Source organism: Electrophorus electricus, chromosome 12, assembly GCF_041902795.1.
Source record: "Electrophorus electricus isolate QZ-2024a chromosome 12, ASM4190279v1, whole genome shotgun sequence".
In the NCBI taxonomy this organism is placed as follows: domain Eukaryota; kingdom Metazoa; phylum Chordata; class Actinopteri; order Gymnotiformes; family Gymnotidae; genus Electrophorus; species Electrophorus electricus.
This window is the reverse complement of record NC_137508.1, coordinates 7,445,441-7,470,198: the sequence shown is the minus strand read 5'-3', so window position 1 is coordinate 7,470,198 and position 24,758 is coordinate 7,445,441. Positions and strand designations below refer to the sequence as shown.

At 37.6% G+C, this 24,758-nt stretch overlaps 4 protein-coding genes across 6 annotated transcripts; 3 read left to right on the top strand and 1 right to left on the bottom strand.

The window, feature by feature from the left end:
- Nucleotides 1-806: 806 nt before the first annotated feature.
- eif4ebp2 (eukaryotic translation initiation factor 4E binding protein 2) lies at nt 807-4,534 on the bottom strand. The gene is made up of 3 exons (XM_027015809.3): nt 4,156-4,534; nt 3,471-3,647; nt 807-3,298 (listed from the first exon to the last, which is right to left on the bottom strand). The coding sequence occupies exons 1-3, from the start codon at nt 4,517-4,519 to the stop codon at nt 3,267-3,269; spliced, it is 573 nt and encodes a 190-aa protein (XP_026871610.2). The 5' UTR covers nt 4,520-4,534; the 3' UTR covers nt 807-3,266.
- A 3,462-nt stretch (nt 4,535-7,996) lies between these two features.
- Nucleotides 7,997-15,417, top strand: ppa1b (inorganic pyrophosphatase 1b). Of its 2 annotated transcripts, XM_027015794.3 has the most exons (11): nt 8,001-8,155; nt 9,432-9,496; nt 9,699-9,752; nt 9,962-10,081; nt 10,394-10,480; nt 10,655-10,781; nt 10,903-11,030; nt 11,946-12,031; nt 12,501-12,576; nt 14,582-14,621; nt 15,124-15,417. In XM_027015794.3, exons 1-11 carry the CDS (start codon nt 8,095-8,097, stop codon nt 15,150-15,152), a joined length of 873 nt encoding a protein of 290 aa, XP_026871595.1. In that variant the 5' UTR covers nt 8,001-8,094; the 3' UTR covers nt 15,153-15,417. The 2 variants fall into 2 exon arrangements, with proteins under 2 accessions (XP_081580550.1, XP_026871595.1); XM_081724424.1 differs by lacking the exon at nt 12,501-12,576 and having other exon boundaries at nt 7,997-8,155.
- Nucleotides 15,418-15,562: 145 nt separating this feature from the next.
- On the top strand, nt 15,563-20,964 carry sar1ab (secretion associated, Ras related GTPase 1Ab). The gene is made up of 8 exons (XM_027015795.3): nt 15,563-15,733; nt 15,827-15,862; nt 16,772-16,838; nt 16,983-17,102; nt 17,779-17,844; nt 17,946-18,049; nt 19,508-19,639; nt 19,816-20,964. The coding sequence occupies exons 3-8, from the start codon at nt 16,781-16,783 to the stop codon at nt 19,930-19,932; spliced, it is 597 nt and encodes a 198-aa protein (XP_026871596.1). The 5' UTR covers nt 15,563-15,733; nt 15,827-15,862; nt 16,772-16,780; the 3' UTR covers nt 19,933-20,964.
- Nucleotides 20,965-21,090: 126 nt separating this feature from the next.
- Nucleotides 21,091-24,571, top strand: tysnd1 (trypsin like peroxisomal matrix peptidase 1). Of its 2 annotated transcripts, XM_081725252.1 has the most exons (5): nt 21,091-22,482; nt 22,584-22,714; nt 23,046-23,231; nt 23,434-23,504; nt 23,933-24,571. In XM_081725252.1, exons 1-5 carry the CDS (start codon nt 21,428-21,430, stop codon nt 23,984-23,986), a joined length of 1,497 nt encoding a protein of 498 aa, XP_081581378.1. In that variant the 5' UTR covers nt 21,091-21,427; the 3' UTR covers nt 23,987-24,571. The 2 variants fall into 2 exon arrangements, with proteins under 2 accessions (XP_081581378.1, XP_026871579.2); XM_027015778.3 differs by having other exon boundaries at nt 21,092-22,482; nt 23,434-24,571.
- Nucleotides 24,572-24,758: the final 187 nt, after the last annotated feature.

Below are 24,758 nucleotides of genomic sequence, written 5' to 3'. Positions count from 1 at the left end.
CTGTTAACTGACGGGCAGTATGATGAAGCATGACTGGATAGGGCTGGTGAGATCTACTCACAGAATCAGATTACTGAAAATGTAATAACATTAAAGTGTCTCAGAAGTTTAATTTAGAAGAGTATAGTGAATGAATAAGGTTAAAAGTTTACAATGTGACAATACTGACCCAAATAACAGTAAAATGCTCCTGGTTTCAGCAATATTCTAAAGTGAAATAGCTTTGAACTAGTGAGTAACTAAATAACTAATTGCGCTGTAAAATAATCACTGTAGATCCTTTGTGTTGTGAATGGAAAATTGTGTGAAGGTTACTTTGGTACTCATGGACAAAAGGCTTTAGTTTTACTGCCAGTTTCTTTCAGAGGTTTTGTTAAAGTGTTTTAAGAGGTGTTGCCTTTCACTGCATTGATAAAGAACCCCCTCAGTTTGAACTGCCTACTGGTCTGCTGTGGGCAGTGTGTTGCCATGGGTTTCTAAGTAACCAGGCACTCCTTGAGAGTCTTTCATAAACTATAGTTTCACCAGTACTAATCACATCTACCTGGAAAGCCAGAAAACATCCTAGAATTAAGACCCTGAATATTAAACATACTGTTTTCCATAAAACATGGCCTAGACCCATCAGAGCAAGTGTGTTAAAGACTGCAGAAATGTAGTTTCAAGAAATACAGTACTCTCAACATTGTACTTTACTATACTTTAGTGTATGTTGCTTCATCTAGTGGTTATATCAGATAATTAAACTTTAATTATTAACATTTCCTTCAGAACCAGAGATGTATACAGACCAACAGGGAAAAGGGTATTATTAAGGAACTTTTATTGATCTTGCTATAATAGTGTCCACTGGCATTGGCATTTATTTTAAATTAAAGTCAATTCAACAGGGTCTCAAACACAGAATAAAACATACAAGTTTGTCACTTTTAGAATGCAATATGCTAACAACTCAATCCTGAAAGGCTAGGGGCCAGGTATAACTGTCTGATGGAAAATGCATAATTTCTAATTGCAATGACAGTCATTAATCATTAAAATATATGACATTTGAGTTTAAGGGGTTGAGGAATTTGAAGGCTTACGATAGTCTATAGCAGGAGAGTGAGCAAAGAACTTTCACTTTGCTTTGATGTACATTTCTTCTTGTTATGAATGCAATTTTCTTCTTGCCAATTAACTTTTAAAGGAGAGATTAATTTTTGATTCAAATGTGCATTTATAGCAAAAAAGGAAAACAATTGGTAAACCTGAATAATTAAAATGTAACAGAAATTTAAGCAGTTAGCTATCAAATCAATTACTTTTTTAATGTTGATCAAATCACTGAATATATTAAACACATTATACTGTTGCAAGCCCACGCCTTTCTTCCTCTAAAAAAAAAGGGGGAAAAAAAAAAAAGGATTGGGGGGGTTGGTGTAGTAACTAACATGGTTCCAAAAATAGAAATATATTCTGATAAAACAATATTTTGATCATAATCAAATCAAACCAACAAAAACATTGGAATTGAATTGGTTTAAGTCACAGCTGCTAAGCTTAGCAAAGTAAGGCATGGGTAAAGAGACTGGGCACAAGAGATCATTACGGGGAAAAAAACAAAACAGAACAAGGATTTAAGTACAGAAGGTGTTAAGTAAAGCAGAGAGAATTTGGTGTATTCTCTTTTAAGCCACTTTTTAAGGACAACCCTTCAATCTCCTGTGAATCTGAATCCTCCTTAGGAAGGAAACAAAAAAGATTTCACAGAAATATGAGATTTTTATAACACTGCCATGTGACTTTGGAATTAAGATTTATATAAGCTCATAACATGCATAGAGGAGCATTGGAAATGTTCAAGTTTTAAAGACCTTTGAATTGTTGGGGGGGGGGGGGGTCAAGCCATCACAAAACTTTCCGCATTCCCAAATACTTCTTGATTACAGCCATCATTCATTTCACAGCTGAACTGTTGGTAATGGATAAAAGTAGGGCAAATGACCTGACAACACTTCAGTGCTTTTCTACCTTTGATTCATCAATGAGGGAGTGTAAATATTGTAGCAATTGAAAAATGACAGCTGTCAAAACTGCCATTAAATGTTACATACATCCCTGTAATTTTGCTTTTTACAAGACCTAGATGTATATATATTAGGTATGTGATGTAAGTGCATCTTGCGACCATTTTTGGACTGGAGAACCTTTATACTTAGAAAGCATATTCACCCTTCACTCTGTCCAAAGTTCTATATATTGTCATTACCTTTGATCAACCACTAATTTTGTGTCACGTACACTACAGTATTTGTTGCCTTTCAGATTTAGTGACCACAAAGCTGATGGTGATGCTTCAAGTATCATCAGGATTCACTCATAATTCAAAGGTAGGGACAACCATATTACTAGCAGGTTGACTATGATTTTAATACATTCTCACTAGCTAAAGACAGTAGAGTTAACCAAAACAATTTTTTTTTTACCTTATCAACATGTTTTGCATGAAAGGGACAAAATCAATTAAATAAATTTGAATGTTCAATATAGTGTAGTTTTACACAGGACCAGAAACTTTGGGCACATTTTTGGTAGGATCCTGGATAACTCAAATTCTCACTTATGGTTCATGGTTTATGCATTTTTATGAAATTACTTTCCCATATTGAACATCTAATTTTAAAAAAGAGACATAAATCATGTATGAATGCCTGATTAATATAAAGGCTTGGAATGGAAAAAGAATTCTTCATTGTGAACCAAAATGTCAAACGGTATACTTGCTGTCACTAGTTAATGAGAAGTTTTTATGAACAACAACAAAAAAATTACTTGTACTGAAAATGATAACGTAGCAATGCGGTAAAAGAACAGAATGTGTGTACTGATAAATGGATATCCGGGCAGTACTGGTTCATAGTTACAGAGTAATGCATTGGGTCTTTAGAGGATATCTAAGTGTACTCTGAAATAAGTTCTTAATTATGATGAATAATTCTCCAATGTTTTTGGGCACTTTAAACAGATTTTTTCCCTTGCTGTGTGGCTAATGCAAGTACACCTGTTGGTAGCCCTGAAACCTAATCTGATCAGAATCATTTGTTAACTTTCAGGGCTCCAGCAACCCATCAGGCCAGCATGAGTCAACTATTCCCATGGTTACTTAGCACCCAGCAGCTAGACAGAGCTAAAGGAGAGGGCTCACAACATTGGTTTCTACAAGCCAAGCCACTGGCATAAAAGGTGCCAGGTTATTATTCTTTCATCATGTTGGTTCCTCTTCCTTAGATGTCCATCTCAAATTGAGCATCCTCACCTGTAACACATAAAAGGCTTGTGTGGGCTCCAGAATGATACGTATATCAACGTTGAAAAATGTAAGAATGATGGATCGTCGGATTTTTCAATAAGGCCCTTAACAGCATGAATATACATGTGTCAATGTAATCTTTTAAAGATCTGTGAATAAGTTGAACAAAAATACAAACCTGGTCCTGGTTTGCCATCATGGTTGCTGAAGTTATTAGCTTCATTCCTCTTGTTCTCATTCAGAACATTTTGGCTGGTTACTCCAGGGATGACAGGTAGGTGTGCTGGAGGAGTCTGAGCAATAGGGGAATTACGCCGGTCTAACAGGAATTTACGGTCATAGATGATCCGGGTGCCTACAAACATGATAAATCGATTAATAAAAACAGCCACCCAGTTTTTCCTCCACTACCCAGAACACAACCTTAAAAATCAAGAGAGACAGACCGGAGAAGCAGTATAGAAGAAGTATAGGTTTTGTTAGTAAACTACAAAAAAAAAAAATCTAAATCCCATATTCGAATCCCTTGCATATTCGAAATACTCCACATGACGTTTACTGAAACCAACAAATAAAATTAACTGCCATCGATCACCACTTGAATGTAGACTTACAAACCCTTTCCTTTGTTCCATACACTGAAACCGTCCTGACTCTCAATCACTGCGCTACATGGTAACCAATCGCTTTATTTAAAGCGACAGCAGAGGCGGTGCAAATCCTTGTTTTTGTTTTGAGCATGCTAGGCTTCCTGGCAAATGTAGGCCACGCTCCAAGCATCGAGTTGAGCGAATGCAAGTGACAAATTTCTAGTTATATATATAAATCAGATAGCTACACAAAACTTTAAAAAAAAAAATTACCTCCCGGGGTAGTTGAAAATAAAGTGCCTCCAGGAGTGGTGCAATAATCGTGAGGTAGCTGGGTTGAGTCGTTGATCAGCACCGTCCTGGTCGGAATGGCCCTGCTTTCACTATGCTGACGACTGGACGACATTGCATTAGATTCGGCCTCTAAGCAGTGTCGAACTAAAGTCGAATCCTCGATTAAGGTGGAAGCCCGGGCCGTTTCCCCTCTTTCTGTCGCTTTCCAAGGCTTTCTTGTCGTTCGACTTATCCTCCCAGCCGTCAGCACCGTCCCTCCCTCCGCCAGGCAGGAAGCAAAGCGGGCCGGAGGATATGAGGTCACAGCAGAAATTGAACACGTGTTCAGTAGGGTGCTTTTCATTTTGACCTACAGACTTCATGACTTCAGTAGTTGACGCATACCGTTCATTATATTTTCAGTCTAGCGTGTTTTGTTTTTTTTTAAATAAAATGTATTTTAAAAATGTATAAAGCAAAAACAAAATCATGGTCATAGAATAAATTGAAATTGCTTGCCATAAAAATCCATTACTTCACTCGTCACTTTTCAGTAGTTCTGATTTACCGAGGGAATACTTTCCTGAAGCTCAAATTGTTTTAGATATGAAAATGCCATTTTTAACATGGTAGATGTCCAATCCACATGTGGGAATCTAATCTATACCACAATCCAGTTCTGACTTTGCATGTTCTGGTCCTCCAGAAATGGCAGCATCACGCATGGAAAGTGGGGGTGATACCACAGAGCATGCCGAGGAGGCCGGACTCCCCACTTCCACCCCTCTCGCTGCTGCTCACAGATTCACTCACCTTCCACTGAACTCAAGTGTTTCTCTCCCGAGGTTGAACACAGGAAACCATGAGGAAATCCAAGCAGAGTATCCAAGAGCCCTGGGTAGGCAGGAGGCAGAACCCTTTTACCCAGATCAGGCTGCCATCATGACTGGAAGCTGATTTCTCCCTTTCATGTCAACTCGGCTGGCGGTGACAGACATGATGTAACAGACTATCAGCTATCCAGTGTGCTGTTCGCAATATGACAGAGCATGCCTGACCATAGCAATGACTCAGATGAGCCAATGTTGACAGCAGTGAGTTGCTTTCCATCCACATTGCATTCGCTCGCAGCAGCAGCCCAAATCAAATCAAATTCATTTTATTGTCAAATTGTAATTAGAGGAGTATAGTGAGTAAAAAGCTTAAGTGCTTACTCTTTACATTGTATTAGTACTATTACAAAAATTTATATGTAAATATGTGTATTTTCCAGACATTACATATATACAATGTCATACGCATGTATTAATCATACATTCTGTGCACCATTACAGTAAAATCCTTGAATAGACACTGTATTTGAAATAGTACACAATGAGTGGATAGGCAATAGTAGTTTATAGGCTTTTAAATGAGTCACCTGATTCACCACCAACAAAAAAATGTCATATTTGTGAAAGAACTCAATTGGCAAAGTTGACATGCTAAAAGCTCGTGTGTGCATCACAATTTACTCTGGAGGATAGTAAACAGTTCATCAGTTGGACATAATCAGGTTGAGAAGGCAGAAAAAGTCAGATGGCGAGCTTTTGCTGTTTTCTGAGGTACTGTCGTCACTGCTTTTGCATCGTTGTTTTACTGTGCTGGCAGTGCTGGCTGATGACAAAAGCATACACTCTCATTCATGCTGCATGACCACAAATTGGATATGTATCCAATTTAGGACTACATACGAAAGTAATTGAAATCTGATTTGCAAAGATCAGAAATGAAAAAATTTAAAAAATCAGACCTGCATTACATTAAGTCAAAAAATTGGATTTGAATAACTTCTGCCTGGTAATTTGAATGTAACATAATTGTTCAGTCTTTCTGGAAATGGAGAGAGAGTGGCTTTCTTAATATTATTTATCCTAGGTAGATATGTCGTTAGCCAGCTAGCAGTTCTTTGATTTGGTTCTGCTAGCTAGGAGAGGGGTATGTTCAAAATAGTCTACATACTACTTGCATATTGATTGGACCCCAAATCAGTATGGCGTATGTAGTATGCAACCAAAATATACCCAGATGATGTACTACTCAGGCCAAATATTCTAATACGTGACCACAGCTATCTTCGTGCTGTATTGCATCCAATTATGCATCAGTGGCATAAAATCTTTTACAAGTGTGAAGAACTGTCATAGGTTCATGTGAACTTGTAGTATGGTTTGTGTTTGTTGCATACTGGATTCTATACTGTATACTGCTACGGGGATCAGTATGCAGAATACGGTACGTACTGCATGCAGTATGCAGTATACAGTATGTAGTGGGCTATTTCGAACATAGACTGTACATGCTATGGCTATTTTGTCGACACTGGGAAGTAACTGTTGTAAAACATTGGAAAATCTTAGGTGATGTCACGGTTTGATAAAATGAAAATTGCTCTAAAATTTATATGGTCTGATTTGATTGACCAACCTGTGCATTACGCTTTTCCCCAGTAATAACAAAGGATTGCCATATCCACTTACATTAGAAAATAAGTGAGCACTAAGGTCTTCATTGAGGTGTACACTTTTATTATGTTGAAGGGAAAGTAAAAGGAGTGTAAGCGATCAAGGCGTCTCAGGGTTGAGAGCAGAACTGGGACACGCTTCACCTCACATCCCTTCATCTGTATTTGTCACTCCTGCTGAAACGCGATTTTGCCACTATGCTAGGTTTAACCATAGACTGTATATACAAGCGGATTGGACGACAGCGTGTGTGGTGCCCTCTAGTGGCTGGCTGCTGTACAACCTTTAACCCCGCCCATTCCCATTTAGCTAAGTGAACGGCTCGAAAGACAAACTTTCATTTCAAATTACACATCTAATATTTCTTGGCAATTGTTTTTAGTCAATTCTATAAGGTACCCTCACATTAACATCTCTCCCAATATGTTTCTTTACGATGAACAGATTGTATGCAAGTTATTAGATGATAAAGCGGTGCGGCGTTAAGATGATTGACGGCTAACACTGACGGTCATACGTGAACGTCCAGGCAGATGACTCGATGTCAGGACATACTGTCCTGTCTAGTTTCCACTGCATGTTCTGGATCCAATTTTCATATAGTATGCAAGCGCATTCAAGCTGGCAGCTCTTGTGTCGGCGATCTTGGTGGCTTGAAACATTCATAATGAGAGTGAACATACATTAACAAAGCTGTGAACGGGCTTAACTAGATTACCTAAAGCACCAGTTACATTTTATCAACCAGATGGGAGAGGAAATAGTCAGTTATATAGAGATATTTCTAAATGATTGGTTCTCAACGGTGTCCAAATATATATTACATCTGGTCGATAAAATGTATATGGTGCTTATATTTAAGTAACATTATAAACATCATTCATAAAATGTGATCATGCCAGCTTCTGTGATGCCAGGATGAAACCAAGTTTGCTCGTGTACACGAGTTTGCTAGAATGATATTTCAATAATGTTGATCTTACAAGTCTTAAGTTTGTTGTATGATATGAAAAAAAACAAACAGACTTTCCATTATCACAAACTGTCATAAGGCAAAAAAAGCCTCACTGGCTTATATATGTTAATATCACTATGTTAAATACTACTTTTTTTCCCCATAACTTCCTCACAACTATTATTAATATTGATAAAGCAAATTATAAAAGATTCCACTTACACATAGATTTTTCCTCTCAATTTTTGCGAGCCATTTTTGGTTGGTTTACGTGAGGACCGTCACGGGACCGCATTGGAAGATGTGCAGTCTGACGCGGATTTACGAGAGCGGCACATCTAGTGCTTATAGGAGGCGCGCGCGTACTAAGACTGAATAGTACGGAAGTGTACGATTAAAGAAACGCACTTCCGAAATCCCCACACACGCGTCGATGAATTTGCACCATCACTGCAAGCTTTCCAGAGACAGACCGTTGCTATGAGCTTCTCAACTGAAGAAAGGGGAAACCCCAACACTTTAAGCTACAGGGTGTTTTACAGTGAGTGGGACATTTGTTTAATCTGTTCGTAAAGATAAACTAGCACATTAAATTCAGAGACTAAATCCAATCTTAACACGTGGCGCCTAGGCTATAGTTGCATCATTTATGCACACTAGCCAGCGCTGGACAAATCATTTTACTTTTCATTGATTAGTATGAGATACAAAATTCATGGTTATGGGATGGCCATACAATTTGGTAGCTAGTTAGTTAGAAAATCGTTCCTATGTATTTCCTGGTGAACGCATTTGTTAGCCATCTGAAATAGTAAACGATGTCTTAACGTTTGGTATGTTACCTGTCCATTCTAGTTTTGTTATGCACGTCATGCACGTCAAGCTTTTAGTGTTTCAGTATTTAAGAGTAAAATGGCTTGTAACTAGTTGAAATTGGAGAATATATAGGTTAATTTATAGATATAATATATATTTACAGTGTAATTTAACGTTGATAGCTACCAAGCACTGGTTTAAATGCTTAAATGCGCAGAATCTTTAAAAAGTCGAAGTCCTGCTTTTTGTTAATTTTGTAAAATTAATCAGCTAGCTCGCTAAAATAATCAGTCATAGGGAGTGCACTAATAAACGAACTTAATGTTGGCGTTATATCGCTAGGTTAAAGTTGACACTTGTTGAGCCTATCTTTAGCTAGGTTAACGCAATATGTTTAAGGATTAAACATTGCTAGCCTAGCTACACGGTGGCTGACGAATTGAAACTTAGTTATTCAAACACTACTTGGTGTAGTCGATGCTTACTAAAAACACAAGAAAGATTGGCAGATAAATAACGTATTTAATTGACTTGAATTTACGATTCTGTATGTCTTCATAATAACGTGTCTTGTTCTGGATTCTCTAGATAATTAAGAACTTGCCTAACCAAGCTAAGTGCTAGCTAAAAGAGAAAGAAAAAGAATTTCTCCTGGTTCCATATAACATGGAACAGTACGATAATGAGAAACATTGCTTTAATGATTATTTAGTTTTTTAGGTAAATAAGCACAAATACTTATGCTGGTCAGATACAGATGGGTTATTAACATTGACATTTTAATACGTCATTTAATACAATGACATGAGCAGAATACAATGCGCAGAATATAGTGAAAAATATGAAATAGCAGAGCTATTTGAGCCATCCATTGTATAATTCAAAAGGCCTGTAATCTTATATTTTGTAAATGTTTTATTTTTCTGCTCATTATTATACTGCATGTTTTTCCCTTGTCCATGCCTGTGCATCAGATTTGTGTTTGCTCTCTTTCTTAACAGAGAATTCAGATGGAATGTACATTTCCCCATTTCATGACATACCTATGTATGCAGATGAAGCCCAGGTATTATCTATCTCCCCTGACAAATTTTTCACTTTCCCTAATTTTTCCCTTTCCAAGTTGGTTTCAGGTGTTGGTTTTGAGTTATCTGTCTATCAATCAATCCAATATATTATTTTCAGTAAAATTGTTTGTACTTCATGAAATTATAGAACATTTGGTGGACATTGCACATGTATTACATGTAAATGTGTTTAATCCACAGAATATTTTCCACATGGTTGTTGAAGTACCACGATGGACAAATGCAAAAATGGAGGTATAGCTAATAAGTACAGTGGAATAAATTTAAGTTGCAATGTCAAAGTGCTCATTTTAGATCACATATCTCTTAACTTTGATTCACTATAATATGTCCTACAAACTGGTGTAATGTGAATTAGCTGAATGTCTGTCACTGATGAGGTTAACAGTACATGAACTCTTAATGGAAACCAATGCAAAGGTTAAGAAATGCTTACTTTTCAGATTGCCACAAAAGACCCTCTCAACCCATTAAAGCAGGATGTGAAGAAGGGCAATTTGCGCTACGTGGCCAATGTTTTTCCACATAAAGGTTACATCTGGAACTATGGTGCAATCCCTCAGGTAAGGCAGGCTTATTGTTGTGGCTGAAGCAGTGACAGTTTATGACTGATTATTGATGACACTGCAAAATCTAGAGACCCATTTTTTTTATATACAGCACATTAGAGATCTGTCAGTATTTTCATTTAGTTTCTAAGAATTTTTTGTGGAATATAGTTTTACACATTTTGAAGTTTGCCATAGGTATGATGACGATCCCTGACACAAGACAATTTGGAATATAGTCTGTCATACCTTTTTCAAAATATTGTCTTTTGTTAATATTCTGAACATGTCTGTATCTAACCAAAAACTCAATATTCCCCTCAACAGACATGGGAAGACCCTGGTCACACAGACTGTGATACTGCATGTTGTGGTGACAATGACCCAATTGATGTCTGTGAAATAGGTAGTAAGGTAATGATGTGTTGGTGGTGTTATTGTGTCTTTAATACACTGGAGAATGTGCTCAGGTAGTAAATGAAGTCTTCTGTGTTTTACAGTTTCCTTTGGGTTAAGTAAACTATCTAGTGTTTTGCCTAGAAATGGATGTTAAGATCTGCGCGTTATTTTTTTTATTTGTGCATTTAGATATGTGTACGAGGAGAGATTATTAAAGTGAAGGTCCTAGGTGTGTTGGCAATGATTGATGAAGGTGAAACTGACTGGAAAGTTATTGCAATCAATGTTGATGACCCAGAAGCAAAGGACTTGAATGGTGAGTGATATTAATATCCTGTTGGTCTGTTTACCACTACGTTTTCCTGCTGTCCCATTATCACACTGCCTTAGTTTTATTAGGATGTATTTCTTCTCATTTATTTTAATGTGACTTTTAGACATTAGTGATGTTCAACGACTCAAGCCAGGCTACCTCGAAGCTACTGTGGACTGGTTTAGACGATACAAGGTGCCAGATGGGAAGCCTGAAAATCAGTTTGCATTTAATGGAGAGTTCAAAGACAAGGTACTGCTCATTCATGTCCTTCTACATTAAAAAAATAATTTAAAAATAAACACCTGTCACCACTGCAGGTGTGATATTGCATAGTAATGATACAGCAATAATGCTAGGAATGGTGTTAATAAGCCCGTGGCATGTAAATGAGTACTAATTGTTCTAATTTTCTTAAAAATTAGAACAATATAAGACCACATGCACTTTTAACTAACATTTTCCATCCACCCTTTGTTTTGTTTTGGTTTTGCTTAAGGTATTCTCAAAAAAGAGTACAGGGCACTTTATCACATGTGCAAAACAGATTAATTTTTCACCATCTTTTCACTGCGGAAGTGTAAGAGCATGAGTGTACTGCTGGTTTGCCCGCATTTATAGTGCAACATGGAAGTTTGTTCGATGGCCATCTAGTGTCAACCAGAAGAGGATGGGTTCTCATTCTATACCAGGAACTTTCAAGAATTCGTGCTCCTAGCTCATTTTCCTTGCAACTGTCACCTTTTGGCTTGCTCATTAGTGGGCTTGATAGATCCATAGAGCTGGATTTCCTGTAAAGCTGCTTTGTGACAACACCCATGTAAAAATCACTATACAAACAAATTTGTATTTGAAGTTTTTGTTTTGCTGCTTCCATTTACACAATCGTTTCATAGAATAAGCTGATTCTCAGTAATTGATTTTTTATTTTATTTTATTTTTTTATGGATAAAATGAATCAGTATTTTCAGACCATATTGTTCATTGTTTATTATTTAACATGCTTTTATCATTTAACAACTTGGTAATGCAGTTTGAAATTATTTTAACTTTAATATATCCAAGATTGTTTTTTCATTACTTACCAGCATACCATAAATATTATCAGATTTATGAAATCTATTGTAGAATTGGTGGCATAATTTGTTTGTTTATTGTATGTTCTAGGACTTTGCCATTAAGACTATCAAAAGCACCCATAATTTCTGGAAGGCACTTCTATCACAACAGACCAATACTGAGTGTCTGAGCTGGTAGGACCTGTTTCTCCTTTTAGAATGTTTCCCAAGTCTGTTTAACAGGATTACAAAGCACTGAGTTCATATATAACTTTCAGTTTGGAAAAAAACTGGAACTTGTATTGAGAAATGTCAGAACTGATTTAAAACAAACTGCACAACGATGCATCTAGTGTCTAGGTATATTCGCATTGATGCAAATAACACACCACACACGTGCGTGTTTCATAGTTAACTTTATTTATTATTTTTATTTTCTGTCAAAAAGGTTTCTGTACCACTCATTAAAAAGCTTTAACTAGTACAGCAGGAAATATTTTCAGTGGTCAGAATGTCATAAGCTTTTTGACATCATTGGCCCTTGCAAAGTAGTGGGCCTGAGATTTGTAACTGATAGAATTGAGGACCAATCTGACAAGGATCTAACTCATAAATTAAATTTTATGCTAATATTCTTCTAATCTAACACTGTCTTGTGTTGTAGCAAAAACACTTGCATGTCAAAGCCAGGCAGCCCATTCTACTTCTCACCAGATGAAGCCAAAGCAGTTGTTGATGGTGTAAGGACATCTTTACCTCGTGATTTGTTTTTTTTTGTTTTGTTTTTTTTAGAATGGTTTCCAGATTTTTATGTGAATGTTTTCCATTAGATGTGATCATATTTGTGTCACCCCAGTACTTTGAATCTGAGTGACTTTTGAAAATACAGACTATTTGGCTTAATTTTATTTTGTTTGGTGCAACCAACTGACTTTAGTGGCTCAGAAATATTTAATATGTTTGCAGTTTCTTCAATTAGATAAGTAGGTTCAGATTGGTTTTTTTGCAGGTACATTATATTGCCAAAAGTATTTGCTTGTCTGCTATAACAGCTTCAGCTCTTCTGGGAAGACTTTCCACAACGTTTAGGAGTGTATTTCTGGAGGAATGGTCAGAAATTCCCATAATGTTAAGAGGTCAGACACTGATGTTGGACGAGAAGGCCTGGCTCGCAGTCTCTACTCTAATTCATCCCAAAGGTATTCTATTGCATTGAGGTCAGGACTCTGTGCAGGCCAGTCAAGTTCTTCCACACCAAACTCGCTCATCCATGTCTTTATGGACCTTGCTTTGTGCACTGGTGTGCAGTTATGTTGGAACAGGTAGGGGCCATCCCCAAACTGTTCCTACAAAGTTGGGAGCATGAAATTGTCCAAAATTCGCTTGGTATAATGAAGTATTAACAGCTCCTTTCACTGGAACTAAGGGGCTGAGCTCAACTCCTGAGAAACAACCCCACACCATAATCCCCCCCCTCGACCAAACTTTACACTTGGCGCAATGCAGTCAGACAAGTACCGTTCTCCTGGCAACCGCCAAACTCACTCATCCATCGGCTTGCCAGACAGAGAAGCGTGATTCGTCACTCCAGAGAACACATCTCCAGTGCTCTAGAGTTGACTGGCAGCGTGCTTTACATCACTGCATATGCTGTATGTTTTGTATTGCGCTTGGTAATTGTAAGGCTTGGATGCAGCTGCTCGGTCATGGAAACCCCTTCCATGAAGCTCTATGCATTGTTCTTGAGCTAATCTGAAGGCCACATGAAGTTTGGAGGTCTTTATCGATTAACTGTGCAGAAAGTTGGCAGCCTCTGCTCATTATGTGCCTCAGCAGCCACTAAACCCTCTCTGTTGTTTTACGTGACCTACTACTGCGTGGATGAGTTTTTGTCATTCCAGTTGCTTCCACTTTGTTATAATACCACTGACAGTTGACTGGCATATTTAATAGTGAGGGAAATTTAACAACTGGACTTGTTGCACAAGTGGCATCCCATCACGGTACCACACTGGAATTCACTGAGCTCTTGAGAGCGACCCAATTTTTCACAAATGTTTGTAGAAGCAGTCTGCATGCCTAGGTGCTTGGTTTTGTATACCTGTGGCCTTGGAAGTGATTGGAAGAGCTAAATTCAATGATTTGGATGGGTAAGCAAATACTTTTGGCAATATAGTATATGTTGTACTGGATTTGTAGTATATATTTTACTAAAAGGGAACTGCAAATACAATTAAAATAATACACTATATTACACTATAAAAATAGCCAACAGAATTTCAGTACACATAAAGGGTATGCAACTAAGGGACAGAACCTTTGGTGGCCTAAAATGGTGTGATGGTAAAAAGTACCCGCTTTTAATTTAAACTGACCTGACAGTGGTGTAACCACAGTAGTCATCACTTCAAATCATAAATACAGAAATAGCTGAAATGATGTCAGCATCTCTTGCATCAACTCTTACTTTGAGTTGATTTGAGAGAGCTTACTTTGTGCAAATGAATGTTTCAACTCTTTAAGAGTAATTAACAGATTTTCACACAGATCAGTGAAACTATTAAAGATTGTTTAAAAAGTCTGAATGTTGCATTACCTACATATACACTACATTGTATCAAGCTACACAGTCTGTTTTAAAACCTGAGGTGATTGTAGCGAGGAGTCTTTTGCTATACTAAAATTAAGTTTTGGTGTATGTTCAATGTTCTAATCTTCACTTGTTGTTCTTTCTCATCCTTCCAGACTTCTCCATGTGGAGATCCAGGTTCCATTCCCGACTTGGGTATGTATGTCTTGTCATTTTTTTTTTCTCCCCCTTTTTGTTCTTTGCCTGTGAATGTGCATTTCCTTTGCTCGAAAAAAGCCATTCATAAACTTCAATATCATTCAAAAACGCACTGAATCACTTTTACCAACGCTGCTTGAACTTTTGGGTGGCTCTTTCTTTCTTTGTAAGCACAAAGCAGTAAAAACTTGAGGCAAGTTTGTCAAGTATCCAAAACTTGTTCAAAGCAGCCTAGTGTTCTTTTCTTCTTTCAAACGATAGTGCTACAGCTCTGAACCAGTGAACCTTCCGTATTTTTCAATAGACCTGCTAACTGAAAAGGCAGATTCTAGCCAAGGGCTTGTTTAGGAGGGCTTGCTCATATTTTGCACACATTAATCTTTTTCTGCTCATGGAATCTTGTTTGTTGATGGAAGGGGGAAAAAACTCAGGGGACAACTTGGGCACGAGCAACTTTTAATGCAATAAATGTAATGCATTTCATTTGTTTTTTTTCCAGTTGACAAATGGTTTTATTATGAAAAATGAAGAAAGGAGGGGAAAAAAAACAAAATAGATGCACCAGTCTAATCTCATCTGTGTAGACTATGTATGTGTAAGAAGAGATGAGTAATTGACATTTTCTGGGAAATTTGTATCATGGTAGCAGAGAGTTAATGTGTCTTGCTAAAATATTTTTTTTTCATTTTATTTAATCAGTGTCATAGATATTGTAGTCTATTTAACAGATACTTAAATTAGCAGTCTGGTCAAACTCAGGTACTGTAAGATTAATAAAGTTTGTTATACCACATTTCTCTTACTGTACATTGTAATTAATATTTGTTTTAAACAATGGAAATGTGTTGCTCCTTGTACTGGATATTTTAGAACTATAGGCAATGGTGTTATAGTACAATAATGGTAACTACTTACTTGAGCATCTCTAAGTTACTCCAGAAAAGAATATGACCGCAGAAGGTAATCGCAAGCCATTTGTGTCCACCACACGAGGGCGCTGGCGATGGCTTGTTGCTTAGTGTACATAGGTTTTAGCCGTTTTGTTTATATGGCGTTGTAAGATAAAGTTTGCAACTGTAACTAAGGTTTGCCATTGTATCTACATCAAGGTCAATATTTAAGCATCCAGTTACCGTAATATATCTGTAAGACACTGAATAAAAAGGTTCTTGAGTAACGTCAATTTTACACTTGTCTGACAGTAACCAGCTGACGCGACGACCAAAGAAGACAGCGAGGTAGGTTATGCTGAAATATGCGTAGTTGATCTTTTACAGTTATACAAAGTAACTTGAAACGAAACAGCCTATTGTTGATTATATATTTAGCTGTCAAAAAATGTGTGTAATACTTGCTCAAGCTTTTAGCTATAATGTAGACATGGTTACTTTTACTAGTAATAAAATGGAATTGCGTTGCTCTAGCTAGCTTAGTAACATTAGCTGGGGTTAGCTATCCTACCTGTGGTAGTAGATACCGTCGTCATCTACCACAAAATTTATGAAGCAGGGTTTTCTCTTTTTCTAAAACACGACGTAATGTGTGTTGGTCAATGCTTTGTATGTGTATCTAGCTAACCTAGCGTTGGCTATGAGCATTGTAGCTACTGCACGTTTTACGATGCGCAGTTCTCGCGGTGTCTGGGTATTTTAGCGAGCTAACCTACGTTTGTTTTCAAAACGTTTCGGGGCTACTTTTAACCAGACTTGAGTCAGTTTCATTTAATAAAGAGCATGCATTTTCGGGTTCATTACGACTTCGTGGCATGAAAGTATCATTTGAGTGACAGATGTGCCTGTATATTATGGTTCCAGGGTGTCAAGTGACGTAGCGTAAGCCATCCGTAAAAATAGTTTGTTGCAAATGCTAGCTAAATGTAGGACACAGCCGTAACTAATGGAGCAGAAATGTGATTTGAAATACCTAGGTGGATGGCTAGCGATGCCACGTGAACACGAAGGACTTTACCCGTTAGTCCTCTAAAAGTACAGCCAGATCGCGTCTCTCTCTCTGTGAGAACTGGTTAGAATTTTTGGTGAAGGGTTTGATGCGTTGAAGTTGCACTGGACGTTGAACATTGTCTAGAATTGTTAACTAGGCCATTCTGGGCGTGTGTAAATTTTTTTTGGTCTTTGTTTTCCATTCAGGGAACAGCAATGTCATTCATATTTGATTGGATATACAGGGGATTCAGCAGTGTGTTACAGATATTAGGTAATGTATCACTGAGGAAGTCTGTGAATTTGCTGCATCTTTTTTTTTTTTTTTTTTAATAATAAAAACATCCGTATGGTTAGAAGCAATCACATACTTGGTGGGTTTCTCCTGACCATTATAATGAGTTCCTTTTGTTGCTAGGATTATACAAAAAGAGTGGAAAGCTGATTTTCCTTGGTTTAGACAATGCTGGAAAAACAACATTGTTGCACATGCTTAAAGATGACAGGCTCGTGCAGCATGTTCCAACTCTTCATCCAAGTGAGTAATTATTGTTTTCACGTAGTAAAGGCACTGGGATATGGTTGTTTTGTTTGTTTTACAATGTTCACAATACTTTATTTGCAATAATAAATGCCCTTTGCATTTACAGTACAAATATATTTACAGTAATAAATGCTCTTTTTAGTGGAAATGGGTAATTGGACAAGTATTTATATTAATGTCATAATAATGATCATCCGATGCCATTATACCCAAGTGACACACTTGGTCCTCAAAAACAATATATTCGATGCATGATGTCCACTACAGTGGACAGTTGCATTTTCAATCATAGGGAAAAAATGCAAAACTTTATTACATTTTTATATTTATTAAACTTTGACGAACGTATTCCCTACAACATGGTTAATCATGGATTCTTTGTACATGTATGTGTCTTGTAGAATAAAAGGATTTAACAGATATTCTAGATGTCACATTGCCATGTTCACCGCCATCTGCCATTTTGGATTCATGAAGTAATATTTCAGATGTCCCTGTGTTTGGTTTGGAGTAAACATTTCTAATCTTGTGGTTTAAAATCATGTTTGAATATCTCTCAGCTGTAGTGGACACCATGGATGAAAGGGCTAATCTTGCAGTAGACCTAAAATTTGTCTTTTACACACCTGATAGTTTCAGACAATGTGAAGAATTTGTTTGTTTCTACCAGCTTCAGAAGAGTTGACAATTGCTGGGATGACTTTCACAACATTTGACCTAGGTGGACATGCTCAAGGTAAATGCAGAAAGCTAGCAAGCAAATGTTCCCTACCATTATTGGGCCTAATTTACAAAGTTTTGATGGTCTGAAAATATATTTTTGTGTTCCAACTACAGCAAGACGAGTTTGGAAGAATTACTTACCTGCCATTAATGGAATAGTCTACCTTGTGGATTGTGCTGACCATGAGCGTTTGCTTGAGGCCAAAGTTGAACTAGATGTAAGCTGTGCATGTATATGTATGTGTGCGCGCGCATGTCTGAAATGTTCTGTTTCTCTGGAAACTCTGTGTACTTTACTACAATTTTTAATCTCTCTCTCTCTCTCTCTCTCTCTCAAAACATATATTTTTCATAAGCTTTATATTGCTTTTAAACATATATACATTTATTTATTGAATAAATGTGTGTGTGTGTGTGTGTGTGTGTATGTATGTATGTATAATTTAAATATTTGATATATTTGTATGAGAGATTTGGAGATATTTAAAGTTGTAGTGAAGTGCACAAGGTTTCAGTACGTTTTGGACAGAGGTCCATCATCTGCAAAAGTGATAGTGGTGCATTAAATTCATTGCTGCCACAGCAGCAAATTATTATATTTGTGTTGTGGGTGCGCATATGCACACAAACTCAGTCAATAGCCACTTTATTTAGAGACGCCTGCTCTTTCATGATTGGCGCTTCCCTGTTTGGAAATTAGACACACAACTCCATATTGTAGTTTGAAATCAGGTGAGCAGGTTTTCCATAGATCAATTTCAGTATGTATCAATATTAAAATTGGAAACTTACACAAGCTGAGTGACTTTAAATGAGGCCTGTTATCAGTGCAATTGTTTCTCATGCAGTTGTGTTGAGAGTATACTAAAAATGGTGAGCTCAAGGGAAAAACATCCAGTGGAAGGGGTACCTGTGGATGTAAACAACTTGCTGATGAAAGGGGTTGGAGGACTGTGTCGAGAATTGTTCTGGTAAACACGTGGTGCACAGTCAAGTGAATTGTAGCTGAGTACAACGGTGCTCGTACCAAATGCACAACCCCTTCTTTAGCATGGATGGGCTGGTTCAAGTGCTGTTGCTGTCTAAGGGTAACAGAAAGGCAAGATTCCAGTGAGCAAAAGAACACACAAATTACATCACCTGCTAAGGTGAATCCAGATGTCCTTTGCACCATTCTGATGGGAGGGTCAGAATTTGGCACAAGCAGCATAAATTGATGAGCCCTTCCTGTCAGGTGTCAGCAGTTCAGGCTGGTGGAGGTGGAGTAATGGTGTGTGGTATGTGTTCTTGGAACATCCCAAGTCCTCTGGTACCTTTTGGATGGGCGTTTGGACAGCTGTTCCGAGGATGTCAGTACTTCCATATAATTTGCGGCAGATGCAAGAAACTGTCTAGTGCGCATGGGCCAAGATTTTGGCAGAATTATTTCAACTCCAGGGTGGAATCTGCCACAACAAATTGCTGTGGAAGGTCAAAATAGGTCCAACGGACTATTAGATGGGCGTCTCTAATAAAGTGGCCCCTCTCACTGTCGGTCTGTCTGCCTGTGTGTGAGTGAGAGAAGTATGTTCTCATTTCTAATTTAAAGACAATTGCTCATCCTCTTGGGCCCTATTAACCAAGACATACATTTTGCATGAAAGTTTAAAAAGTATTTTTCTGTAATGTTAATATAGGCCCTGTTAACTGATGAGACTATCTGCAATGTACCAATCCTTATTTTGGGAAATAAAATCGATCGACCGGAGGCAATCAGTGAGGATTCACTGAGGGGAATGTTTGGTTTACATGGACACACTACTGGGAAGGTAAGGGATGAAGAAAACAAGCAATTCATGCATATTTTACATTTTAGCTGGTAAAGTTTTTAGTATCATTGTTTTTGTCATTCTGAGATCCTTTTTGAAGTTAGTACTTGAAATGTTTGGCAATTGTTTTAAGTGACTGGAGAGAATTCTAAGACAGTTTTTGTGTTTGCCTTTAGGGTAATGTATCACTGAAAGACCTGAACCTGAGGCCATTGGAAGTGTTCATGTGCAGTGTGTTAAAGAGACAAGGATATGGAGATGGTTTTCGCTGGCTTTCTCAGTACATTGACTAACTTAGTTTAAGTATTGATACTATGAAACAGTTTGAAACCCTGAATCCACTTATTTATTAAAGATTTTGACTCTGGATGAAAGAACTACTAACACAAGTGAATAATATACAAATTAGGTGGTTATAATGTAAATTCTATACAAATTAAGAGCATTAATATATTTTATCACTAAGGCTAGTATAGTTATGTAATTTTGCACAGTCTTGTGTAATTTCCCTAAGGTAAAGGATTAAAGAATTGTATGGTAGCTGTTTCTCTCTTCCCCCCCCCCCCCCCCCCCCCCATACTACTCCATTAGGGGTTTGCTGCTTTTTATTATTAATACCCGTTTCCTTGCCATGAAAATGTGTAATGTACCTGTAACATTAACTTGGGGAGTGAAGTATTGTATATGTGCCATGATACATCCATGTCATATGGAAAGACAGTAACAGCTAAAAGGAAGACACTACAAACTAAACTTTGACATACAACTATATCAGCATTTTACAACCTCTGCTTTTAAGCTGATGAAGTAGTATCATTGCATTTTAGGGTTTGCTCAGGGGGAAACACTAACACTGTGCTGTATGCATACATATCAAAAGCAGTTTCAAGTATATTATTTCTGCATGCATAGTACTGCAGGTGATGCATCTGATATTTAAATACAGAGTGATTTTTTTTTTCTTTTTTCTTTCCCTAAGGCAGCAGCCCTATAGTAGTTACAGCAGTTTTTAGCCAGCATGAGCCCACATCGACCTGTTCCTGAATGTTAAACTACCAAATTTATATGTGCAATAAGAAGTACTTTTTGACTATCAGCTACTATTTACATGCAGTTGATATGAGGGTACGTAAAAAAATAAAACACTTGTGCAATACAATGAATGTTAATATCACATTGTCGCTGTTCATACACTTTGTATATAGTAATATTTTGAATTCTACACTTTTTTTTAAAAAAAACTTGAAAATATTTGCTAATAAGTGGCACTACTTTCATGGTATTTTGGAGGAGGCAAAAATAAAGATTTATATTTTGGATTCTCATATTTTGTCAGTTCCACTTCCTTTACGCTAGTTCACTTGTATTAAATTAGTATTGAGGTAAACGGAAGTGTGCATTCTTCGCCATTCTCTGAGCTGATCGCTGACCTGATAGAACCCAATTGGGAAAAACGAAACGACGTATGCTCGATGACGCGTTCAGTGTCGGAAGTTGGTGAATAGATCTGTTTACGCTTTAGCTAGCTAATAAATTAGCTGAAGCCTCGAGTCGTTCTTAATGTCGGCTTTTATGTCTGCATACTGCTGTCTGTGTTACTTTGGGGGATTCTTGTAGCAATCCGAATACTGTTTTGGGGTGAAAGTTCATCGCGTCATGTGGAGGAATATCTCGTTTAATCCTAGCTAGCCAATTCTCTTTTAAACAGGACAGACTAAATCTAGCTAGGTTAGCTAACAAATCTGTATTATTGGACAGTGCAGTTGACAACACGGTTTGCAAGCGAAAATGTTGGTCGAACAGATTTGTTGTATTATTACCGTTTCCGAGACCAGTTTCTGTAAGGAACTAGGACCGCCTCAAAGTCCACAGAGTTGCAGTGGAGTTATCTTGAATTATCAAACTGGGCTGGTGCTTTGCAGTGGTATGGCATTTTCTCCATTCTTAATCGATAAAGAATGTGTAAGCAAAAAACAAAAAAGAATATTGCACGCTAACAATTTTAGTAGCACGATGCGAATTTCCGTAGACCACGTGGATATGACGGTAAACCGTACATCAAGCAAGCTGTGTGTAACGGAGGGGTGCCACGAACGCCAAAATGCTGGTCTTGTCATGATGCTTAACTGCTTGGAATTTCAAAGAGCTTTTGAAAAAATATTCAGAGAAGCAGATAAGTGGAACTTTTATGGTGGTGATGAGGACCCTGAAATCTTTGACTCTGTATTTTTAAGTTGGTTTGCGGTACTGAAAATGCCCAGTTTGGCCCAAGGTAAAACTGTATCTTGGGTAAAGAGTACAGCCATTGAAAAGGGATGTTCTGTCCTTGCATGTGGATCTCCATTTGGTTCTTTCTGTCCAGATCTTTTCATGAGCACCCTCAGCAAAGGCATTGTGAGTAATCTAGCAGGGGAGGAGAATGCAGTAATCATGACTGATGCTCGCTGTCTGCCTGGCACAGAAGGGGGAGGCCTCTTTGTGATTATTGGGGATACACCATGTCTTGTGGGCTTAATCACTTCACCCCTGTGTTGGAAGTCACATGAATGGATTGGTCTCACAATAGTTTGTTCTGTCCACTTAATTTTAAAAAACCTACTACAGGCCATAACTTTTCATCAGTCACTGGGAGATTTCTCAGCATGCTCATTGACTGATATCCCTCAAGTCCTAATAACTGCAAACCAAAACTCAGCCAAAGGAAAGTACCCCATGGTGGCTGTGGTTGAAAGTGGCCAGTGGTGGGGTTCTGGAGTAATGCTAAACCCACATCTAGTTTTAACCTGCAGACATGTGGTGAATGGGAATCCATCTCTTACAGTCCGAGTCAATGCTAGAGAAAGGTACTAGCTTTTTTTCCCTGAAACATAACTCGGTGGTCTAAAAATATTTCAAGTACCAGGATATCTTTTCATTTAAACCTATGTGTAAACATTGCTCTCAGATACCGTACTTGGAGTGGTCGGGTCCTGTACACTTCGAAGGTATCATCTCCATATGATCTTGCTGTGGTGCAACTTGAAGAGCCTGTCTTGGATGTTGTGGCTCCACGGTTAGCCACCAGTTTTCACTCGGGTAAGATTTCACACCTGAACCATGAAAGGTAGGCTCGTTTTGAAATTGCAAACTGACCCTATTTTTGATTTGCTATAAAGATGAATCAAAGGCTAGGGACACACTTTCTCTCTCTTTTTTCAATCCATGTCTACTCCTTTAATTCAGAAGCAAAGCTCTACATGAAAACATTTCTTTATTTTAAAGATACATTTATGTTTTGTATACATTGCAAATTTTAAGAAGCATGGTCATAAATCTTCATTCTTTCTGAGTGGATAATTGTGGATAATGAATGGTATTGCTGCCTTAATCAGAACAATAAAGATCTATTCTCTTTTTGTCTCTGTAGGTGAGGATGTGGTTGTGTTGGGTTATGGAGCTTTAGGTAAACATTGTGGCCCCTCAGTGACATCAGGGATCTTGTCCAGAGTCATCACATATCAAAAGAAACCAGTGATGCTGCAGACCACGTGTGCAGTGCAGTGCGGTGCCAGTGGTGGTGCTATTATCCGTACCAGTACTGGGGAGTTGCTAGGTATTTTGGCCTATAAGATGAATGTAACACCTGTAAAAATATTAAGGAGCTTTAAAAGTAGTATATTGTATTCAGTTTTAAATACTGTTAACATTGTTTTACATATACCCTGACAGGCATATGGTAGTACATTGGATTTTCGATAGGGGGCATTATTTATCCATAATCTAACCAAACCCTAACTGTATTTGTTTTTATTCAGGTATTGTGTCCAGTAACACAAGAGACTTTGCAGCAAAGGTTACATATCCACATTTAAACTTCAGCATCCCAGTGAGTGTTTTGGAGCCACTGCTGAGTGACTTTGCCCATACAGGAGATACTGCTGTGTTTCAGGCATTGGACAGTGCAGAGGAAGAGGTTACGAGGGTGTGGAGACTCCACATTCCTCAGAGTAAACTCTGAATATTTTTTTCATTCAGATTTTTTGAATGTTCATCGTGCCATTCAACTAGTATTACATTCTAAATCTTGACCTCGCAATTCACAAACTCCCTGTTGTACTTTTAAATGGTGAAGGTTCATTAAACTGAAACAATAGAAAGATAAACAAAACTTTTGATGTCATAGACATCCAGGTCTTTTGTCTGATTTTAAGTAATTAATAAATATATTAAATTACATTGGATTGTCTATAGACATTGAAATTAATTATAAAAGATTAACAAGAGACTAATTTCTAGCTATGTTTTGTTTTTCAGGACAAGAAAAATACTACAGTGCTGAATATAGTGTACTATTTTTCATTGTTGTGATGTATTTTTTAAGAGTTACTAATTTAAGACACTGAGAATACTTTCTGTTCAGGTATCCAGATAATCCCATGTGGGCAAGCAAGTGGAGACAAATGGTACATTTTATTACAAACTTGGAGCTCATTTTATTCTCTCTTGGAAATAAAGCAATTTATTCAATGTTTCTTGCAACACTGTGCCTCATGGGGGTCAATATTAATTCAGCTATGAAATATATATAGACTTTGAAGAATTGAAAGTGCACATGCACTTAAGAGATGTGGTTCTTCCTGGAGATCATTCTTAACTTTACTTCTGCTGTAGGACACTGACTAAGTGAATAAAACTAAGCAAATCTGAGGGAAAGGGAAGCATTATTGAAAAACAACATGCTCCCTGAGGCGTTTTAGTCAGACCAAAGACAAAGCACTGGTTAATATTGCAGATGTGAGTGGTTTTGAAATCTTAGGTCTATTTCTAGCTGGCTAAATTGTTCATAATCTAGACCTCAAAATGTCTTTCAGAGTCTTTCAAATCTATATTGTTTTAGTGCATCTTGTGTCATTTTGAAATTGCAACTGGCTCATTAAAAGTACATTTCTCTGATTTTTGTCCTTACAGTATTTTCTTGCAGTGTAGCATTTATGCTGCATGTTTAAATGAGCAAGGAGCAGTTTTCCCAGGTTTCTGCCCAATTTTGGCAATTTTCCAGCCAATATCCAGGTCTCTCCTTGGGCACAATAATTGCCAATCTGGGAGGATACTGCTAACGTGCTTACTCCCCCACCCATAC

Bases quoted from the DNA above. Each gene is read 5' to 3' on its own strand.
- eif4ebp2 (XM_027015809.3), bottom strand. From the start codon at position 4,519: ATGAAAAGCACCCTACTGAACACGTGTTCAATTTCTGCTGTGACCTCA. The intron at 3,648-4,155 runs GTAATTTTTTTT...TCATGTTTGTAG, and splicing joins ATTTTCAACTACCCCGGGAG to GCACCCGGATCATCTATGAC. The intron at 3,299-3,470 runs GTTTGTATTTTT...TATGTGTTACAG, and splicing joins TGATGGCAAACCAGGACCAG to GTGAGGATGCTCAATTTGAG.
- ppa1b (XM_027015794.3), top strand. From the start codon at position 8,095: ATGAGCTTCTCAACTGAAGAAAGGGGAAACCCCAACACTTTAAGCTAC. The intron at 9,497-9,698 runs GTATTATCTATC...TTTAATCCACAG, and splicing joins TGTATGCAGATGAAGCCCAG to AATATTTTCCACATGGTTGT. The intron at 10,782-10,902 runs GTGAGTGATATT...TGTGACTTTTAG, and splicing joins AGAAGCAAAGGACTTGAATG to ACATTAGTGATGTTCAACGA.
- sar1ab (XM_027015795.3), top strand. From the start codon at position 16,781: ATGTCATTCATATTTGATTGGATATACAGGGGATTCAGCAGTGTGTTA. The intron at 16,839-16,982 runs GTAATGTATCAC...TTTTGTTGCTAG, and splicing joins CAGTGTGTTACAGATATTAG to GATTATACAAAAAGAGTGGA. The intron at 19,640-19,815 runs GTAAGGGATGAA...GTTTGCCTTTAG, and splicing joins ATGGACACACTACTGGGAAG to GGTAATGTATCACTGAAAGA.
- tysnd1 (XM_027015778.3), top strand. From the start codon at position 21,428: ATGTTGGTCGAACAGATTTGTTGTATTATTACCGTTTCCGAGACCAGT. The intron at 22,483-22,583 runs GTACTAGCTTTT...CATTGCTCTCAG, and splicing joins CGAGTCAATGCTAGAGAAAG to ATACCGTACTTGGAGTGGTC. The intron at 23,232-23,433 runs GTATTTTGGCCT...GTTTTTATTCAG, and splicing joins CAGTACTGGGGAGTTGCTAG to GTATTGTGTCCAGTAACACA.